The sequence below is a fragment of the Syngnathoides biaculeatus genome, chromosome 15, assembly GCF_019802595.1.
Source record: "Syngnathoides biaculeatus isolate LvHL_M chromosome 15, ASM1980259v1, whole genome shotgun sequence".
NCBI classification, from domain to species: domain Eukaryota; kingdom Metazoa; phylum Chordata; class Actinopteri; order Syngnathiformes; family Syngnathidae; genus Syngnathoides; species Syngnathoides biaculeatus.
The window spans coordinates 13,296,947-13,318,956 of record NC_084654.1 but is presented as its reverse complement, the minus strand read 5'-3'; the positions used below and the strand labels follow the sequence as shown (position 1 = coordinate 13,318,956).

The following is a 22,010-nucleotide window of genomic DNA, read 5'->3' as shown; positions in this document are numbered from 1 at the left end:
AGCTGCAGTGTAACAAAGGGAAAACAAATATTTACTTAACTGCGACTTCATGGATACGTTTTGCTTTTTTAATGTCAAAATTTCAAACGGCGTTTCAGTTTGTACTGCAGTGTAATATTCACTGGTCGCTAGTTCATAGTAATGGGCATTTTAATTCATGTGACCATCAGCTGATGTTGTATTCATATTTTTCTATAGAGGGAAAATGGTTAGTGGATCTGTCTCAAAGTTCTTAGGACTGGGGTTCAAATCCTGGCCCCGCCTCTATGAAGTTTGCATGTTTGCCCGGTGTCTACATGGTTTTTTTTTTTCTCCAGGTACTCTGTTTTTTTCCCACATCCCAAAAACATGCGTTAATTGGAGACTGTAAATTGTGTGATTGGTGTGATTGTAAGACAGAATGGTTCTTTGTTTCTATGTGCCCTGTGATTGGCTGGTGACCAATTTGGGGTGTACAGTACAAGAAAATACAGAAAATGTATTGTAAATCTAGCTAGCTGTCACTTTATTGTGAACTATTATATATTTATTATGTACAGAATAATATACTTTTCTGGTTTCTACATTTGATTTGGATACAAAATGTTCATGTTAAACATTAGGAAACCTCAAACCATTAAAATAGTGCCATTTGGGGGAAAAAAAAACATTAGCCTCAGGCTCAACCCGTTCCTAATTTCCAATTCTTTGTTCTGTTGATCTATAAATGAGATTAAAGTTTTTTAAAGAAATAAATGCCGTTATGAGGCATTTAGGTTTCATGAATGAATCGTGATTTTTTTTTTCTCGGTTCAAAAGTCAGAAGAGTTGTATTCCTTAAAGCTGCTGTGGTTTTGCGTCCTCCCCCCTTGCGGCATTTTCTGTCTGGACCACATTTTGAGTAGTGCAGTTTCTAAATTGTTCTCTTTGGACTTGAATGGGCCTTTTGGAATTGGGGTATTTCTGCAGAGGAAATGTGGTTTGTCGAAACAGAATATTTTGGTTGTTGTGTTTGTGTTTTTTTTTTTTTTATGTTGCCATAACTTTTGGGTCTCGTGGATTTAGGAAGTGAGTCTGATTCTGGCTCTCCTTAATTACACAGACGTTTCCTCTGTGTTTTCATGAGACAGCCAATAAATAAAAGATGAATAAAAGATGAAGAGGGAGTTTACTGAGCTGCAGGTGAAAACATCTGAAAAAGACAACGCGGCGCTTTTAATGCTCTTGTTTGTTGCATAACAATTTAGCTATTTAGTCATAAGAAAGTGGAGGTATTTATGGCAGACATTAATGACTTACAGGTTGAAACAATCTGCAAAAGTTCTCTCATCCGGAGTCGGCGGGTACCGCATCCCAGACTTTCTTTTGACAGGAAGTGGGAAAGCTATCGTTTGGAACGCGCTCAGTCACGGTTACTTCCTGCCAGCGTGTGCGAGTCACGTCATTTGGCACGACAACGCAAACCCATCAGGAAACGGCACGCACGCACATGCACAAGTCACTTCTGATGGAACCGTGCCGCAATTTTCACCTTTTGCGCATTTCTTTTTTTTGTCATCTAATGGCTCACGCCCCGCTGTGTTGCATCCCTCATCTGTTCCAAAAACATGTAATGCATCCTTCTCCTCAGCTTGCGAGCGAGACATGCAGAAGGTGTGTGCTGACTCAGCGGAGGAACACCTCCAGCCGTTCAGAGAAAAGATGGAGGGATTCGTCTCTACCGGTGAGTGAGTTGTATGTTTTATGATGACATTTTGTAAAGTATAGAAAACGTTTGAGCAGCCTTGTGGAGACTGACTGGGTCTTGGTGGATCGGGGTACCATTATCTGACGCTCTCGACCCAGACACCAGCGCTCTCCCCATCTGCCATACATACGTAGGTACATAACAGCCTGAGGTACCTACTGGTGAAATATCGTTCAAGTCTCCATGCTCATATTTTGATGAGAGTGATGCTCGTACTACATTGACAGTGCTTAAAACACTGACATGTACATCCATATTTGTAAGTAGTTGTTTGCATAGCTGATTGTTGGAATGGGGTCAGTTCCCATTCAATTTCAGTTTGGCCCTCAGTCAACTGGGACATCTCCCTGTCCTGGCTTTCTACATCTTTAATGTAGAAAATGGGGATATGCTGGGGGGTTTAAGGGCTCCAGCGGCAAAAGTGTAACGGTGGAGAAAATCAATGATCATAATAAATCTCAACCATTAATAAATATTATTTGCTGAAAGAGAGGTAAGGATAATAACGAGCTGGTAAGATTGTGTTGATTTCAATCAAAAAGCTTTGTGACATCTTTCGCACTTATGTTGCAGAAACAGAAGAGTGGCAAAATGTTGCTGGTTAAAGCATTTTAAAGCCCAAGTGTCATCCCTATAAACATTCTAAAATAGATATTGTAATGAAAAGTAGATAACATTATTCACTTCAATGTCTGTACGAAAAAATAAATGTGAGCAGAGAGAGCAAAGTTGCAGAAGTGTCATTCTACAATATCCAAGTGGTCACCATATTAGCTGCATCCTCCGTCCGTGACGTCACCCAGACATTCGCCAATGAAAACACGCGGTGCACCCTAACTATGGGAGACAAATGCGCCCCTTCTGACACGGAAGCTCTTTTCGAAAAGGAGAACACCACACAACCGAGTGAAGTTACCAGGCCAATATTACACTATTGTTTCGAGCCATATTCAGATGATATGCAATCACGGCCAAACCGCATCCCCGTCCGATCCACTTCCGCGGCGGAGATGAGCCATTGCGGCTCATCGCAGCCAGCCGGTGTGGCTTATGATGAGCCGAGCCGGCCTGCTTTAGCGGGGTGTTCACAGACGCCGCAGTACGCGATGAACTACACAGTCGAGCAGGGGCGCTTTACTGCACGCACGCGGCTGAGTGAGTCATTCTCGGCTGGGTTCTTCAGAGCCGCCCCCGTCCGCAAAGCCCGATGCGCAGCCTTCGCAGAAGTCGTGAACGCCGAACGCAGCGCCTCAGCCGGTGTGGCTGATTTTCGGCGCCGTGGTGGCATATAATGGAGCCAAGCCGTGCTGCTTTTAGGGGGATGTTCATAGCCGCCGCAGTACTCGATGAACACCGTCGAGCCGGGGCGCATTACTGCACGCACGCGGCTGAATAAGGCATGCTTGGCTGGGTTCTTCAGATTCGCCTCCGTCCGCGCAGCAGCCCAACGCGCACATCAACATATTTCGTACGCGGACTTTTTGTTACATTATGAGAGACCGATTACGTGGTCCACCCCAAAATATTATTTTTTTAGTAACTGTATCCTGTTATTTGGAACCTACGAAGCTCTCGTCCTTTGCACCCATGCAATCCATTTTTCACAACGAACCGGGTCTCTTGCAAACTTATAAAGGGTAAATCCATTCTCCCGAGTGTTCAAGCAATGTCCAGCAATGCAATGAGCCAGCATTTTGGCTAACACGAAGGAACAACGAGCTACCTTCCCAGAAGTAAAACTAATGGAAACAAACGAGATCACTTAGGGGCGCCGCTGTCCTTTACGTCACTTCCTGCTTCTTCTCGAAAACAAATCCCTCGAGAGGATTTTCATGGAGGGAGTTACAAAAAGCTGCCAAAATCATGTTTTGTGGTGAAAAAACACATGGCCCCATATTGGCTGATGTTTTTTCATTAATAACATACTAAAAATCATCCATTTCATGACAGTAGCCCTTTAAGCCACTGCAGTTGCCACGATGTGACAAAAGAACATCTGAACATAAAGTTGCTTTGCGTAAACCCCCTTTTTCAGCTCAAACTGTTGGCTAGTCTCAGAAGGCAGGGGTGGGGGGAGGCAGCATGTAAACATCTATTGTGATGATTCCGTGACTTCAAACGGCAAACCAAAACACTTGCACATCAAACAGCTGCCAAAGCTGTTAAATTCTGAGTCATCAGTGAGTGATTGGATTCGTCAACCAGGTACACGCTGAGCACGCGTGCGTGTCTTCCACACGTTGCGGGATTGGATCGTATCCACGACGCACACATTTGGACGTGCACGTGTTCAGGCAAACCCTGGTCCCGATGCTTGAGTACTGCCAAAGAGATAAAACTCCGTTGTGAAAGTTGTGTTCCTGGTGAGAGGTGACCTGTAACCCAGCCTGTGGAGAGTCTTTCAGCGGGGCCTGCAGGTGAACCCAAACGCTCCTGCGCGCCCCCTCTTAATTTTCCCCGTATGATCTCAGGCTGCTTCAACAGCGGATCCCTCGCGAATCCAGTGATCCGTGTGTTTTACACGTTGTTCTCATCTAGTCCCACTGCGTCTTCACCTCTTTGGAGCCAGTTCACAGACAGGAGTTCATGTTTAACAGCACACAATTAAAACGCCATTTCAAAACAGATTGAAAGTTAATCAAAGAACGCAATACGCTCATCCTTCAGGGCCATTATCTTTCTCTGCCTAAACACTTTCCAAAATATTACAAGTTTTCCTTAGCCCTTCCCCCAAATCTATTATGTCATGGCATTACATTAAACACCGGGTCAATTTGCTTTGTCCTCCCTCATGTTGGTCACAGCCGACTAGCAGTGATTGTTATGCAGTCTCTTTCCAGAAAATTAAGAGGATCATGGAAAACTTGATTTCCATAATTCCATTCAAAAAGTAAAACTTTGATAGATGATAGATTCAGTGCTCAGAGTGTCATTTATTTATTTTTACATAATTTGGCCTTCCAGCTCATAAAACCCACAAAATCAGGTATTCCAAAAATTACAATACTGTGACAAAATCACCATTTACATCTCAGTTTTTGGAAGGAAAAAAATGAAATTAGGATCATGTTAAATCGATCAAAAGTGGTACTTTCAGAACAATGTTAATTTTCAATACTTGGTAAGGAACCCCTTTGCTTTCATCACTGCTTCAATATGCCATGACATTGAGGCACACACCTTGCGGCCTGAGAGTTATGGGAGCCCATTTTTTCTTGACGCTTCCTGTCAGTTGTTCTTTGTTTTGGGGTCTCCGCTCATTTTCCTCTTGATAACACCCCGTAGATTCTCAGTGGGGTTTAGATCTGTCGACCCAGGCAGTCAAGCACTGTGACGGCATAGGAATCAAACCAGGTTTAGGTGCGTCTGGTGTTATGGACAGGGGCTAGGTCCTGCTGGAAGATGAAATTTGCGTCTCCTGATTGCTCCTTAGCGCAAGGAATCATGAAGTCCCCTCAGGCACTTCTTGAAATTAAGAAAGCAGTTTAGCAACACCTGCACTGGAAATGACCCTCCCTGATCATGACTTGACTGTGGATCGTTCACACTGGACTTCAAGCTGCTTGGGTTCTGTTCTTCACCCATCTTCGTCCCTTCCAAACCTTCTGACCTTGATTCCCGAATGAAAGCCACATTTAACTTTCATTGGAAAAGAGGACCTCAAACCACTGGTCAACAGTCCAGTCCTTCTTTGCCTTAGCCCAGTTGAGACGCTTCCTACGTTGGCTCAGGCTCACAAGTGGCTAGACCCAGGAAACCCGACCCTTGTGGCTCATCTCCCAGATGTGTCTGAATGTGGTGATTTTTGAATCAGAAGACAATGGGCAGCCTTGCTGGAATCCGACCCTCACTGAATATGAGTCTTTTTTCCAATGCTGACCAAACTTTGACTCTGATCATACAGGGACCAAACAGCCCATAACAAGCTCCCATGCCCCCTTGAGGACTCTGCCACAGGTATAGAGCTGGTCCACTGTTGACCACGGCCAGGACGAAGCCCCACCTCCAGGCTTGGTTCCAAAGGGTAGCCCCAGTGACCCGTATCTGGGCAAGGGAAAATGTGACTGAATCATTTTACTCATCACAGGGAGTCTTTTAGCCGTTCTATGTCTGGTCCCTCACCTAGGAACTTTTTGCCATGGCTGACTCTGGCACAGGCTAAAAGCCCCAGACAGCTTAGCTCCTGAGATCACGGGGACCCACAAAACCCTCCACCATGTTAAGGTGACAGCTCAGAGAGGGGATGTTGAAAGATTCGGGGCTCAAAATACTGTGTCTTCGCCCCTGGCCATAGGGTGAGCAGTTGCCCATTTGCATGAGACAGGACCACACTGAGTTCAACAGGGGTGTTAGATGAGACTGATAAGTGTCATTCTTGATTCTTGTGGTCTTATTGAGAAAACGTTTTAAAACCTCATTCTGAAATTGTGGGAGAAATTGCACAATATTGTATGTGCTCTTTCAAAATGCATCTCTGTTCTGTATTCATGTGTTGTGATCATTCACAATCTTCCTTTCCAAAAAGTTGTGGTGTTACTTTAATGATCCCCATTTTGATTCCCTTTGAATCGGAGCCCTTTGAAACCTCTGGGGATATTTGGACGGACATATATCCCGTGTTGAATACCAGTCATGGCTAATTGAAAACAAGTTGCCGCTTTTAAGCTTATCTTGCTGGCTCTGTGGGGAGGTATAAATCTCCTCATAGCCCTTAGCCATGTTTTCAGTGAGTCACAACCCAACAATCACTGAACGTTTTTAAACGAGTCATTTACATAACATTTGTGTGCGCGTTAGCGGGGTTGGGGGGTCGGGGGTGGGGGGTCAGCCTAATCCATGTCCAGTAAAGGTAATTGAGACAAGAAAGGATGCCCCCAGGGTCCTTAGCATCCCTCTTCAAATACTCCCCACCCTTTTCTTTGTTACGTTAGCACCAGGTAGCTGCACTTTGGCAAACCGTGTCAGGGTTTTAAAGCACAAATTTATTGTCCCTCTGAGCACGCACGTCTCATAACTTTCTAGTTAGCGACTACTGGTTTCATGTTTACGCATAGGTCGCACTGAAAGAGACACTTCACACATGCACTCGCTCTCTCTCGGCTCCAGTGCCACCTCTTCACAGTTGCAGCACTGGGGTACCTCAGGCGCCAGGCTGACCCCCACTGAGTTTAACACCATTGGTCATGCACCCCCCGCCTCCTCCTTCCAACCCCTCCCTTCATTAGGACTACCTCAGCACAGTGGCCCACTTACATACATGTAAAAAAAGGAATAAAATGGAAGGGATGGATGGTCGGTGTGTGAAGCTTACCTTTCCCTTTTCCCAAAAGAGTCCCATGCATGCCAGCCTTTGTACAATTTTTGGGGAGACGTCTCCCTCTTAAATCTCCAAGGAAGAAAGGTCCCCCGTTATTGTAAAAGGGATGAATCTGGAAAATGCAATAAATCTGAGATCACAGGCACTCTTTGGCCCTCGATAAGTTCTTGCACCTCAGCCTAGCTCGCCGCACACATCTGCCTTGCATTTAGACACGGCAAATTAAATGGCAAGTCCACAGGAGCCTCTCTGTTCAAACTTGATTGAGCGCACATACGCCACCACGGCTCCACGCCCTAACACCCGCCGTCACGTGCTCACACTCCCGTGAGTTAGCCATATCTAGGTTTACAATGGGATGTCGTGGGGTTTCTTTCTGCTCATTCTTCTTCTTCTTCTTCTAATGTTGTCACTTAACTAATTACAGGTTGTACAATGTATGGGCGGGGATCTTTTTTTTTAAGTGGCTGTCAGTGGAAATATATGATTCGGCGCAATTCCACAGGGTTAGGCAATTGTTCGATTTTCTTGATGAATTCAAGTTTTTCAGGAAGATTTTTTTATTATTATTACAGCTTCTGTATTTCAAAGTGTGTCCTCAATGCCTTGCATCACTTACACTAACAGCATGGTTGCAGATAAAGATTCATCTTCCAAAAGTAGAGTCAGTGTCAAGTCAAGTCAAACTTGGCAGTTTGGTTCTGATACTTAGCAACTTTTACAATAAATATTTTAATTTTTTATATTTATATTTTGAAAACATCATCTTGCCTCACCTGGACAACTGTACATCAGAAAAGTGCATCATTAACTGGGAGCGGTTGTGTGACTTCCATGCTGTTTGATGATTCTTTTTATTTCATTCAAATGTTCAACATTTGACACATTAAGCAATTAAGTGTTGTCTTTTCCCAAGAGGACATACTTATTTCATTCTTGTCTGTCAATTAAAAAGAATATGTCACCATCAGGCGACACGGTGGCGCAGCTATAAAGAGTTGGCCTCACATTTCTGAGGACCCGGGTTCAATCTCCGCCACGCCTGTGTGGAGTTTGCATGTTCTCCCCGTGCCTGCGTGGGTTTTCTTCGGCACTCCGGTTTCTTCCCACATCCCAAAAACATGCATTAATTGGACACTCTAAATTGTCCCTCGCCGTTATTGTGAGTGCAACTGTTTGTTTCCATGTGCCCTGCGATTGCTTGGCAATCAGTTCAGGGTGTACCCTTCCTCCTGCCCGTTGAGAGCTAGGATAGGCTCCAGCACTCTCGCTACCCTTGTGAGGATTAGCGGCTCACAAGACAGATGGATGTCACTATCCTGAATGAAAATTATTACTATGAAAACAACAAAATCTGATTTTCGCAAAGACAAAAATGTGATTTTATTTGAAAGCCTACTCGTCCAGTACTGCCAAAAGAATCTGCTTCATAGATTTATGAAAGTCTTAAACCAATATTTTCTCACTGTTTATACAGCAAAAGCAGAGCATTCTGCTGAAGAGGATCGCTTCAACGCTGCCCAAAAAAGGTAGGAGACCAACACTGTCACTCAGGAAACTAGATTAAACTTGAATTTTAGTTAAGAGTCTTGAGAGATACAAAGGCAGGTATTCAACACTGTTTAGTAAGTGAACAGTTTTAACAACTATACCTGCAATGTAATATTATAAATCCTCACATTATTTCTAACTTCATCATTTCCTCAATGCTTGTGCTAAACTTCTTGACATCCATCCCTTTTCCGAACCACTTGGGTCGTGGGTGTGCTGGTGCATATCTCAACTGACTTCGGGCGGGAGGTGGGGCACACTCTCAACTGGTCGCCAGCCAATCACAGGGGACCTACAAACAACCATTCATACTCAGTTGCAAACCAAAGCATCCGGTGAAAACCCACGCAGGCATGGCAAGAACATGCAAACTCCACCCAGGCGGGGCCAGATTTGAACCCGGTACCTCAGAACTATAAGGCAGATATAAGCTGTTGCCTCTTCTTGATATTCAGCTTTTAAAAAAAATGGTGGAGAGACACATGACAAGTCATATACTTTATTTAAGGCCTTTATTTCTCCACTCTTTTGTTTTTTAGCCTTGTTTCATCAGTGGTTTGTATGGGTTCTGATTTACTACTGTCAGACCCACTTAACACCAAGCTCCTGTTCAGTAGCATCAGGTTTTAGAGTATTTCACAGCAATAAATGCCGGGGGAGTGGATGACAAAGCCGACTTGGTATTGTTTTTGTGTCTTGGTGCGCCTCTGCTCATTTAAAATGTAAGTAGAAAGGGAAAGTTCGTTTCAGACACAGGATCCCTTGTTTGAAGTTCTTTGGTTTTTTTCAAGCCAAGAGGACTACGGCAGGGCTATCAGTTTGGATACTCACCACCACTCCCCCGACTATTAAAGGAGCTTCTTGACATCATCACAAGAAGGATGGTGTTGAACTGGACGGGCATTATTGATCAAAAGGGGCCTGCGACTAACTTCCCTTTTGCTTTAAATGAAGTTTTCCTTTAATTTCATCTTGAGAGGGGGGCTGGCTGCTTGGCGCTACGTCGCGTGAGCACAAAGTGAGATGTGGAAGGCAGGGTGGGGGTTTCCTCTCAGGTTCCCATAGAGCCACCTCATAAAAGTGACACACTGTTGATGAATATGGGCGTCAGTGGGCTCACTGGGCCCTGGGTGGGCTTTCACATCTGTGCTGGATGAGGGACGGTCGCGCAAAGACAAGCACGGCAGCAGCACCGCTAACATTGTGGCATGGCGTTAATAAAGTAAATAGACAAGCAATCCTTGGTGCTTGCTACCCGATACCTCAGTCCCACCGGGAGATTGGGAGCTGGGACGCCAACAAGTACGGATAAAGAGGCTCGCCACACCAACTATTACTGCTGACATCTTTATTTATTGGAGACATAACTAAAGTGCACGTTTTTTGGTGTCATTTTTCTGTGGAACTGTCTATCGTCCATCCATCTCTTTTCTACAGTAGCTGTCATCATTAGAATCTGAGGTGAGCTGGAGTCTATCCCGGCTGACTTTGGGGTGCACAATGGTGAGGTTACCAGCATAGATCTACTTCTTTAGGCTCTTTCGTTTCTGTGAAATTTAGAAATTAGTCACATCGGCGCAATCTAAGGCCACGTTTACACGATGTTCACGGTGACCACGCTGCGCCGTAGGATCAGGTTACGGTCTACCATGGATTTCACTACGTCGAATTCTGGCGGGCTCACTCACATTCTGTCTCGGCTTTCCCGAGATGAAACGTGGCTTTGGAAAATGTTTGCCAGAGTCTGCTGAAGCCCCCCTGGTGGGTCCGGCTCCAGTGTTCCCCCCAGTAAATATGGCCGCTCAAAAAAAAACAATTGATAAGATTAGTTTTCTGTCAACGGCTAACTCACTTATCCCTCGCTTGTACCAAAACAAAGCAAAAGAGTTTGTTATTCACATACACACCACACACTGCACTCACGTTGCCACGGCAATCACAGCCTTTCATGCTTTCCTATCCCGTCCACCCACGTCCTCTCGCAGTTATCCTCTTTTGTTCACGGTGTCCTAAAATGAGGCAACTGCAAATGTTTCTTAAACAACTCCAAAATTCTACTTTCTTGATGTCATTTCAGAAGGGTTTTTTTTTTCTAATTATTTGAACCACTATTAAATTACTAGTAGAAACACTCTTAAGATGTGCCGCTCTGTGCGACTACTCCGGCTTCCCTGTATATACCAAAAACATGCTATTGTTTCAGCTTCAAAGTAGGCAAATGCCTTCATTGAATGAAGTGGTCATTCCTTCTCGTTATAGTTTTATATATCACATTATCATTTATGTTTTTTTGTTTTTTTTTAGTTAATCAGCTCCATGCTCCGCGTGTTTTGCTTTGCAATCTATCAACACGAAGCATTTGTAGTGCTATTCTGTGTTTACGATCTTCACGGTTTCCGCACCCTCAGATACGACAGTTGACTTCTCTCATCTTTTTATTAGGGAACCGAAGGAATGTCGGCCCGCCTGGCCAGATATTTCTCGATTCTTATGGATTCGTAATGCGTCTTTTTTTTTTTTTAATGCAGCTGACAGTGAAGAATGCTGCTCCGCACGGCAACATCATCATCTGTGTGAAGAGCGGTACAGTTACATGTGTGAAGTGTAGCGGGCTTGCCAAGTTCCGCTTGACTTTGTTTATATTTTTTTTTATGCCTACGCACATGTGCTCGTGTTTTTCCATCTGTTTTGAGTGAAGTTTTGTCTATCTGCTTGTTGCATGAGCTCCTGAGAGTACAAGGAGACGGAACCGCTGCTTGATTTGTGCACGCATTGACACCGTGACCAGGGTCAGCAGCGGACCTGACCGACTCAGGCCGTCCTGCCAGAGATCGCCTGTTGCAACCCGCCTCGCTGGAACGACTTGTTGGCTCGTTGGCTGAGTCTAAACAAAGCGTTTCTTCTGTCTGTCCCGGATGATCATCAGTACTTTTTTTTTTTTTTGGGAGGATCCCAACAAAATGACGCGAGGCAAAGGGAATGAGAAGCAGGCTCACGCAGAAGTCGGTTTTCTTCCACCAGCTGGGCAACATATTGCAGCGTTTCGCTCATGTCTTGGATTAGCATCGCAAGGGCACCTTGCATCCGAAGGTCAGAATCTGTGTGGATGTCCGTGTGGGACAAGGCAGCATCATTGGAATCGTGACCACTCAAACAGGCCCAGGTAGAACGTCTTTCATGTTTGAGTTGGAGAAGCAGTCCGATCTCCTGCCTGTATGTGCTCCTGGGAGTCCTGCCAGGATTTTTAGATTTGCTTACAATTGGCTTTAGACCGAGGGGCGGCCCTACAACAGGCCATCCCGGAAAAATGATTCTCGAGCGGGTTGCGTGCACTCACGCGTGCTTGTTCTCGTCTTTATTTGTCTGCCAGTAAATATGTTTGTGTGGTCCTCTGTGAAAATCTGCGTGTAGCTGCAGTAGCCCATTTTTGAGGATCTTGCTCTCCTGCAGCCTTTGGGGTCACTGTGCTAATGGAGCCACCGCTACTGGCTCTCCGCTGCCGCCCAGCAGCCTGCAACCTCAGTTTCCAGCTTCTCGCCTCCCTGGCGGTCATTTCACCTCTGATTTTTTTTTTTTCCATCCTTTGCAAAGAAATTTAACTTCAGCACCAACAACCACTATGATGACTTGCAACAACTCGTGTTATCAATTCCGCAATGCACGCTCTTCCACTTGTAAGTGAAGCACCTCTGAACAATTTATAAAATTGCCATTATGGAGAGTCGACCACAAACAGCCAAATGAACTATTTGGCGTAGGCAGTAAAGGTTTGGCGTGTCTTCTATGGAACCAATGTTATAACAATCATCCTTTGATCAGGTTTCCAAAATTATGTTTTATTTTTACATGTTCAATCCTCTGTTTACTCCGAAAGGTTCCAGGACATGGTGAGCTACTTTGGGATAAAGCCAAAGTCAGGAGATAAAGAAGTGGCCCCAAGTCACATTTTTATGCTCTGGTACGAGTTCTGCAATGACTTCAAGAACGCTTGGGTACGCCAAAGCAAGAACATCTCCAAGGAGAGGTGAGCTGCTCCATTCCGCAATCACCACAGAGGCGGTTTTATTCAAACATGCCGTATGTAACTATTTTGAGTTTCCAAAGTCATAATGAGAAATGGGCGGCACAGTGGAGCAGCTGGTAAAGTGTTGGCCTCACAGTTCTGATGACCCGGGTTCAATCCCAGCCCCGCCTGTGTGGAGTTTGCATGTTCTCCCCGTGCCTGTGTGGGTTTTCTCTGGGCACTCCAGTTTCCTCCCACATCCCAAAATCATGCAACCTTAATTGGGCACTCCAAATTGACCCTAGGTGTGATTGTGAGTGTGGCTGTTTGTCTCGATATGCCCTGCGATTGGCTGGCAACCAGTTCAAGGTGTACCCTGCCTCCTGCCCGTTGACAGCTGGGATAGGCTCCAGCACTCCCTGCGACCCTTGTTAGGATGAGCAGCAAAGCAAATGGATGGATGGATAATAAGAAATAACGAATATAAAAAATGACAGCCAAAAAAAATGTTTATCTAGCAATGGTCGTAGCACAGCGCCTTGTCTATTGCGTTTATGTATCAGAAAATAATCATCCAATAATTACTTTGCAAACAAACACGATAATAATTTCCGAGAACAATCTCTACCTCTTTCTGAGAAATGCGGTGCGGCCTGGTACTCACATAAAGATTTTTCAAATCCTAAAAGATTATTTTGCTGTTATAGACCTCACACTTGCGGGGAAAAAAAATGTTTTGTAAACAACTGACAGTAATTGAGTGAGCAATGTTTATTATTGTGCTTGTACTTTAAAGTGCGTAAATCTGCACTGCATCATACTGAGACTGTTTTGAGACTTGACTTGTTTTGAATAGTTACGGTGGCGAGGAAGTGCAAAACAACAAAAAGCCACAACATTGACATTCAGAAAACAAACTAACAAAATACGAAACAAATTAACAAAAGCCAAAACAAATTACAAATGACACAAACTAAAAAAAGGGACGTACCCCATTGCAGCATGAGTTATTAGGATTCCCACGTGGTTTCCTGGCAGGACATGACTTGCTCCAACATTACTGGCTGTGGGGCATGCACCGCTGCACTATGATTGGCTGTTGTATCTCGGTCAAACACGCCCCCTTCTGCTTCCAGATGCTAAAAGACAGACGTGACTTATTAAGTAGGGCTGCATTAATACAAATGCAGTGAACGCTAAAACCTGCCGCACATTGCGCAACGTGATCGAACCTGACTGGAGTGGACCGGCGCATAAAAATTAAGAATTGCTGACGTACCCCCACAAATGAGCAATTTGCACAGCCAACCATGTTGAAGAAGGCCAGTCATTGTCAATCTGTGATATGGTACCTTCCCTTTCCATTTTCTGTCACTTCAGCTTTTGTTCATTTATATCGTGTCTTGTTCATTTTTCCAACTTCAACAAATTGAAGTTCCCATCCTCATAACGGCCATCGGTTTTGTCACATTAGGACAGTTGCATGACAACTTCTAGGCGTCGTGTAAAATTAGTGCTAAATTTGGGCGGGTGATGTGTGGACGCTGGGATGTAATTGGAGACGAGAGGCAGGCCATCAAAGAGGAGGCAAATGTAAGCGCCAAATTTATGACGTTGCCTCTGACCTGAGGCGTCTTTTTTTTTTTTTTTTTTTTGGGGGGGCGGGCATTCCGCCAACTCTCCTTGCCCGACTGTCTTTACTACGGAGCGGACGCAGGCCGCTGGCCGTTAAAGGCCGGGCATTATGGGAGAATTGATCAACGCTGTAATGAAGCTGGACAAGGAGTCCAAAGGGCAAAAGCGCTGCACGTGCGGAAAAGACAGCGGGAGTGCAACAGTTTTTTCTACGTACATTGTTTCTCCATATGCTGAATTTGTTTTTAAATTAATTACCAAACAGGCATTTGGCATTATTTCTCTCTAAGGTGACGGAATTGTCCATAATCACAGACCCGTGCGCAGGACTTTAATAATAGAGTTCAAGTTTACTGAGGTAACAAGTCTCTCATTACTCACTGCTTTTGTGCAATGAAGTTTATTTTAAATACTTTTGGCGCGCTCATAAAAGCCAAGTGTTTTTTAAAAGCTGTGTCATTATCTCATCAACCCAGCAATCCGAAGGTCTTTAACTCGGCACGTGCTGGGGATGAGCGGGCGGTGTGTCTATGAATAAAAGTGTTAAATGTCGCTGAAATTACTTAACAGGTACATCAAATATTGAGACTCAAGTTTGAATGGGATTCCTTTGAATGTTGAATTGAAACGGTCTGTGTGAGGATCTGTACGATAAGCTATGTGTACTGTAATTTCCGGCCTACAGAGCGCACCTGGTTATAAGCCTCACCCAGTATATTTGTAAAGGAAATACTATTTGGAATATACAATACATACGCCACAGCTGTGTAAAAGCCGCAAGTGCCCACATTGAAACCCACATTTAAACACGGGATATTTACAAAGAAAGACGATACACAGAGAGTTTAACGTTAGTGCCGCCGTGCTAACGCTAGTGCCGCCACGCTAACAGGGCCGGACGGTAAGGGTCACTTCTTTGGCACATATATTCCACAGTCTCAACTTTACCTTTTCCGCTTGAGTGCCCCCTTGCGGCCGTTAGAAAAAATGCACAAATCAGCCGCATCACAACGTAGAGCGCAGGGTTTAAAGCGTGTGAAAAAAGTCGCGGCTTATAGGCCGGAAATTACGGTAATTATTAGAACAGCAAGGGTAAAGAGAATTGAAAATGTGAATATAATGTGAAATCCACAAAGACAAATGCCCCAAAAAGTGGGGCATATCCATCCATTCTCAACAGCACTTATCCCATTCTGGGCCACGGGGCGCCGGAGGTTTTCCCAGCTGACTTCAGGCGAAAGGCGGACTACACCCTGAATTGGTCGCCTGTCAGTCGCGGGGCACACAAATACATTATATGCAATACAATTATTTAATGAAATAGCAATCATATCCACAGATGGTACCGCTTGCTAATTATACACTGTGGCATTTTAAGCATGGCTAGCTAGCTAACTACGCTGTTTTGTTACAAATGGACCATGTAGTTATAACTAAGTACCCCCTAAGTGTGTCAAATAGTTGCTGATCCAGAAGAAAGCGCTCAAGTTCTTCTTTGGTGAGGAAGGGACGATGAATGACACATCCCTCTGTAACTGTCACAAATGGAACATGCTTATCTATGATTATTATGATTATGTGCAGCCTGAAATATGGATATGTGCATCTAAATGATGTTCATGATGTCTTCCTCCAGGTTGAAGGAAGCTCAAGAGAACATCAAGAAGATCACAGACGAGAAGCGAGTGGAAACCAAGAAGATCAACGCCAACAGTCTAGTAAGGCATCCGTTCTTATTTTGCGCACGCGCATCTAAAAGTTGTGTTGCGTTTATCCTGCGTCTGCGTTCCACAGAAAGAGAGGCTGCGGCAAAAGGAGTCAAGCGTGCCGTCGAGTTGAGTGACCCAAATCCAAACAACGGGCCGCGAACCTTTTGCGTACACGAAGAATCCGCTGCGAGTGATGAGAGTCCTCAAGGCCGAAGGTGGCCCTCATTCAACCAGCACGGCGTGACCTCTGAATGACCGGCTTGCCAAAGGTCACGGCGGGTCACTTCAGGGCTCTGTTGCCACAACAATCTTGTCGTCCCTCGAGAAAAAATCTTGCTCCTCGTGTGTGCTGACAATCACTTAAAGCTTGACTGGACTGACCTGATGCCCGAAAAACTTCCCAGCATCCTTTGCTGTGGCGACCTGATTTTCATGTACTCATTTTTGAAGTCGTTGTGGAGTCGCAGGGGGCTGCGCTCTCCCAGCATTATGAAGAACACCTTTCTTTTGCATTATATGCTTCCTGCCACTCACACCCATACGACGGGTATCCAACTTAGCTTTTAAATTAATATTCAAAGCTGCTAATATTTCCCTTGCACATTCCGTCACACTTTTTAAGCACTTTTCTGCTTGCAAGAGCTGGCTGCCCCCCAAGAATTTAGTATAGTTGTATTATTCCTGCATGCTCATTTGCCATGCAAGAATTTTTAATTTGATGAAGGGTTCTGGGGTTGGAGGCTGCATACACCAGGTGTGAAAAGTATTCAAATCCCCTTGAATTTCACTTGGTTACATTGCAGCCCATTAAAAAAATTATTTAAGTTCATTTTCCCCCTGATTAGTGTATAGAGAGCACCCAATATTATCTGAAAAAACACACTGGTTGAAATTTTTGCAGGTTTATTAAAAAAGAAAAACTGAATTATCGCACAGCTATAAGTATTCAGATCATTTCCTCAGTATTGAGTAGAAGCTCCTTTTAGAGATAACGCAGCCATGAGTCTTTTTGGGAATGACGCAACACATTTTTCACACCTGGATTTGGGGATCTTCTGCCATTCCCCCTTGCAGATGTTCTCCACTCCTGTCAAGTTGGGTCGTGAATGTTGGACAGCTGGTATTTTCCGGTCTCTCCAGAGATGCTCAATTGGGTTTAAGTCAGGGCTCTGCCTGGGCCATTAAGGAACAATCACAGAAGGTAAGGTAAGGTAGACCATTATTTCAGCTGTGTGCTTAGGTTCATTGTCTTTCGCCTTAGTCTGAGATCCCGAACACTTTGGAGATGTTTTTCATACAGAATATCCCTGTACTTGATCACATTCATTTTTCCTTCGATTGCAACCAGTCATCTTGTCCCTGCACCCACCTTGCTTCTCTGCTGGGACTAAATTTGGAAAAGTGATGAGCAGTGCCTGATTCTCACTACACGTATCACTTAGAACTAAGCCCAACACTTTCCGTCTTGGTCTAATCAGACCAGAGAATCTTGTTTCTGATGATCTTGGAGTCCTTCAGGTGTTTTTTTAGCAAACTCCCATCCGGCTTTCATGTTTCTTGCACTGAGGAGAGGCTTCCATCAAACCACTCGGCCATAACGCTCCGACTGGTGGAGGGCTGCAGTGGTGGTTGACTCTCTAGATCAAGAACTTTCTCTGATCTCCAGACTGCATCTCTGGAGCATGTCACAGTCGTCTTTGGGATCTTCTTTACGTCACACCAACACTCTTCTTGCTTAATCGCTCAGTTTGACCGAACGACCAGCTCCAATGAAGGGTTCTGGTCATCCCAAATGTGTTTCATTTCAGGATTACCGAGGCCACTCTCCTGCTTCGGAACCTTAAGTGCAGCAGATTTTTTTTTCTTGTGACCTTGGCCAGAATTCTCTCTCTGAGCTCTTCAGGCAATTCCTTTGACTTCATGATTCCCATTTGGTCTGATATGCACTGTGAGCCGTAAGGTCTTACATAGGTATGTGTCTTTCCTAATCAAGTCCAATGAGTACGATCTAGCACAGCTAGACTCCAATGAAGGTGTCGAACCTTCTTGAGGATGAGCGGAAGAAACGGATAGCACCTGAGTTAAATATATAAACGTCACAGCAAAGGGTCTGAAAACTTGTCTGTAAGATATTTTAGTTTTTCTATTTAATACAGCTGCAAAAAATGTCAACAACTCATTTTTTCCTGTTAATTTAGGAAATGTGTGTACAACAATGAGGGGAAAATGAACTTAAATGATTTTAGCAAATGGCCACAACATAACAATGAGAGAACATTGTTCGGGGCTGTGAAAACTTTCCGTACGTGCCGTATATGCACTCCTGTGCTCCTCATTCGAGAAAAGTCTATTTATGTAAGAGAGAATTTATTTTATGTACAGAGACATCGACACGTTCATTTGGAGGGTGCAGTTTTATGACTCAGGATTTAATCGGGTGAGACGCTGGACAATAAGTGTATTTTATCGTGCATTTGTAGGGTTGTGACTTTGACAGTACAGGGTTCTGATTATTTAGGCCCAAAGCCGTCCTTGTCATATTACCTCTCAAAGGAACCTGGATGATCAGAGTTCTTGTAAAGATGCAAGCCCGCGGATCTTTTTACCCTCCATCTGTGCCATTTGTTTTGTATGAAAATCAAACTGTTGCAAAACTGGAAGAACAGAAGAAGGTGAGCTGCTTGATGGGTTTTACTGGATGCGTAAACAAACACTGGATGCGAACCCGAATGCACCAGTGTCATTTTATGGAATTGTTTTAAATTTCAACAATAAATTCTGGATGCCGACACAACAGGAGGATTATCTTGACTCTGTACTGACCGCTAAGCCATCGAGAACGTGATATTAACGTAAGAAACCGGTTGTGATGAAGAATTTAGTCATTTGATAACAGAGTAAGAATGAGGTCACCCAATCTGGATTCATGTTTTTTTTTTAAAGACATGAACATTTCATGGAAGGTTCCTAACATAAACGATTTAGTGTTGTAAACATGTGGAACTTGTTAGGTTATTGGAAGTTGCTTTCAGACATCTTTGTTTTGAGGAATGCAAGTCTATCAAAATGGAAACTGTTACTTTATTTGCTACGCCACCCATTTATGAGCTCTACAACTTGGCAAATCCAATGAATTCCAAGTTAACAGTTGTAGAAAATGTGCCTTTCTAATGATAATAATATATGTTCACCGAGATGTTCATCATATTTTTAGTACCGGTATTATTGTAGTTCCACTCTTATCTTACATGGTGATCATTTTTAAAAAGACAATTGCATATATGAATTTCTAAATTATTTTTAAAAGCTCTGTTGGCCGTTTAAAAGTGTAAATCATTCTTAATTTTTGTTCAAAATAATTCAGTGCACACAATATTGGATAATCCATTTATTTTCTATTTTTAGGGATAACTTAATGAGTACCGTTACACCAAACATCCTTTACATGTAACAGCTACATATTTAATCTTCATTGGGCACAAACCACAAATATATGTTGTCTTGTACGTATCCAACTAACCAAAAAAGAAAAAAATGAAATTTTCACATTAAGGTTAACTTAAAAAGATTCGTGAACTGTCAAAATAAAATAGAAGTTAAAAAAAACATTTTCCATTTACAAATGCTCCGTTTCACTCTCCCAACTCCACACAGTGGAAACATAAAAGACAAACTTAATGTTTGAGTGTTTTCTTAAATAAGGCAAAGTGAGGAAGTTGTGCATAAAACATGCGGACTAACGTGCAGTGAATTTCCTCCATTATCAGACGTCTCAAAACTGTGCAGGTAAAAAATATCCTTTGCAATTATACATTCCATATTTGTTGTGTGAAAGGAGACGAGAGAAGAACTGATGGAAATTTCTCCAAATTGGAGATAAAAGCACAGTGGCTTCTCTCTTCACTCAACAAAAGAAAAGTAAGAGGATGTGAAGAAATATGAACTGCAGTGAAGGTCAAAAATAACATGTACCTCTCACACACACTGAACACTTCTCACTCACACAAAAAAACAAGGCACACATCAAATAACCTTTTGCGTTCACCTTAAACTCTTACATGCACTAAAATGTTTTAGAACCCCCAGGCCCCGGAAAAAATTGTGCGCACCAAATAATCTCTAACACTCACCAAAAAAAAAAAAAAAATTGTTGGAAAGAACTCACACATCAAAAAATTAACACTCATACAACCTTTTAATACCACCCCCACCCTCTGAAAAAAAAACAAAAAAAAACATCTCATGCTCCAAAAACTGACACTAAGACATTCACCCAAAATTAACGCACCTCTCACACAAGCCCCAAAATGTTGCAAACTTACCCAAAAAGATAACCCTCACAATCTCCCACACCTGCCAGAAACCCCCCCCCTCCGAAAAAAAAAAAAAAAAAGCATCATTCACGTCAAAAAGTTTTGTTTTTTTTCGTGGAGGGTTTGTGCGTGTGATAGGTAAATGTTTTTTTTTTTTTTTTTTTCGCACCTCAGACGCCTGTCTTATGGTTCTGCTTGACTGGAGTGCAGTGCAGGCCTCTAGTCCAAGTCTATGGAGATACAGCGGCACTGTTTTACGCGCTGGATGCGTTTCTTCTTGGTGGGAGGCTGCAGATCGGGACAGTTCAAGGTGAAAGTCATGGTGGTAAAGCGCTTGGGTTTGCAGAAGGAGCACGACTGGAAGGCGCCCTCCTCCCTGCGGATGTGCCTGGGGATGTAGAAGGAGTTGCACTGGCCATAGCAGAAGCGGTTGATGATGGTGCGGCTCACGCAGCCCTCCTCGTGGATGGTCTGCTTGAGGGGCTGCGTCTTGCACCAGTCCCGTTTCAAATACTGACGCTCGGTCACGTGTAAAGCCTCCTGGCTGGACTCCAGAACCTCGTCGGCCGGGGAGGACGAAGCCTGCCTCTGGCGGGGGCCGGAGCCGGAGCCCGGCTGCGGGGGTCGACGCTGCCGCTCCGACTCGTTGGGGCTGCTCTTGTCGGGATGAGGGATGGCGCCCTGGGAGCCTCGGTTCCTTTTGAACTCCCCGGGGGAGGACAGCACGCCGAGGATCAACAGCACGCTGCAGAACATGCGCGTCGACTTGGACATCCTGAACAAGAGACAAGTATCAAACACCCACGCGTGGACAAGTGTCGCGCAAAGTTTTTACGCAGCGTCGAGGCGGGACGAAAGAAACCCCACTGAAAATTCTTCTTTGGAGTTTGCGACTGAATTACACTAATCTACAGTACTTAATGGGAGAGTCACGTGTCCTGGAAATCAATTGGAATTTATGAAATTTGTTGCACAGTGGATACAAACCACATCATCTCAGATTAAACAGTGATAGATGATAAAACAGGTAGACAAAATACATTTACGGACCTGCAATCCTGATGTTCGAATCCCGTCACTTCTCAATAGCACCTTCCGTGGGCAGGCACCCACGATCACTGCCGACTGTAAACTGCGGGGACCGTGGCAAAGTGAGAGACCAAGTCCTCCATAGACCTGAGGGGGCTGGGGGGCACGTACGGGCTTTCATAGAAATTGCTCCAGCGCCGTACTGTCTCCCCTTTAAATGTTTGCCAGCTGAGACTTGAACAACACTTCCCTCCACATTATTGGCTAAGAAAGATACGGACAAACTCTTATCCGCCCCTTAAACGCTCCAATGCGTCACATGGACCAAAGAGGGCAGGACAATTGAATGCATCAAGGAGGCTGAGGGCCGAGGAAGAGAAGACGCTTGAACGTAACCCTTGGGACTAAGGAAAGCAGCACTTCTAAACGCATCACAGGGACACGGAGGGGAGTAAAAACCAAACGCATCACAAGGTCCAAGGAAACTGACACCTGAATACGTCACGGGAAGACATTTGCTTCACTGGGAGTAAACTAAACCACATAATGTTCAAGTTCAAAATGCATACGCTGTGTTCTCGTGAGGATAAGCGTCAAAGAAAATGGATGGACAGTTCCACTTATACATTAAGTTTTCTTAAAGATGAATTTGTCATGAAAATGGCTTTAGAGGCGACAAAATACAAATGTAAAAATGTAGAAATCAAATTTGCAGCTCTGTGCAGGA

At 44.1% G+C, this 22,010-nt stretch overlaps 2 protein-coding genes across 4 annotated transcripts in view; one reads left to right on the top strand and one right to left on the bottom strand.

The window, feature by feature from the left end:
• Positions 1-18,754, top strand: part of LOC133513645 (formin-1-like) — a 52,685-nt gene extending 33,931 nt beyond the window's left edge. For all 3 annotated transcript variants that reach the window (XM_061844598.1, XM_061844597.1, XM_061844596.1), the window contains 5 exons: positions 1,610-1,702; positions 8,521-8,572; positions 12,469-12,618; positions 15,869-15,950; positions 16,027-18,754. In XM_061844598.1, the coding sequence (XP_061700582.1) occupies positions 1,610-1,702; positions 8,521-8,572; positions 12,469-12,618; positions 15,869-15,950; positions 16,027-16,071 (422 nt within the window). In that variant the 3' untranslated portion in view covers positions 16,072-18,754. The remainder of the gene's footprint in view (positions 1-1,609; positions 1,703-8,520; positions 8,573-12,468; positions 12,619-15,868; positions 15,951-16,026) is intronic.
• Positions 18,755-19,348: 594 nt separating this feature from the next.
• On the bottom strand, positions 19,349-21,954 carry LOC133512936 (gremlin-1-like). The gene is made up of 2 exons (XM_061843038.1): positions 21,305-21,954; positions 19,349-21,029 (listed from the first exon to the last, which is right to left on the bottom strand). The coding sequence occupies exon 2, from the start codon at positions 21,026-21,028 to the stop codon at positions 20,474-20,476; it is 555 nt and encodes a 184-aa protein (XP_061699022.1). The 5' UTR covers position 21,029; positions 21,305-21,954; the 3' UTR covers positions 19,349-20,473.
• Positions 21,955-22,010: the final 56 nt, after the last annotated feature.

Coding starts and splice junctions, on each gene's coding strand:
- LOC133512936 (XM_061843038.1), bottom strand. CDS start 21,028: ATGTCCAAGTCGACGCGCATGTTCTGCAGCGTGCTGTTGATCCTCGGC.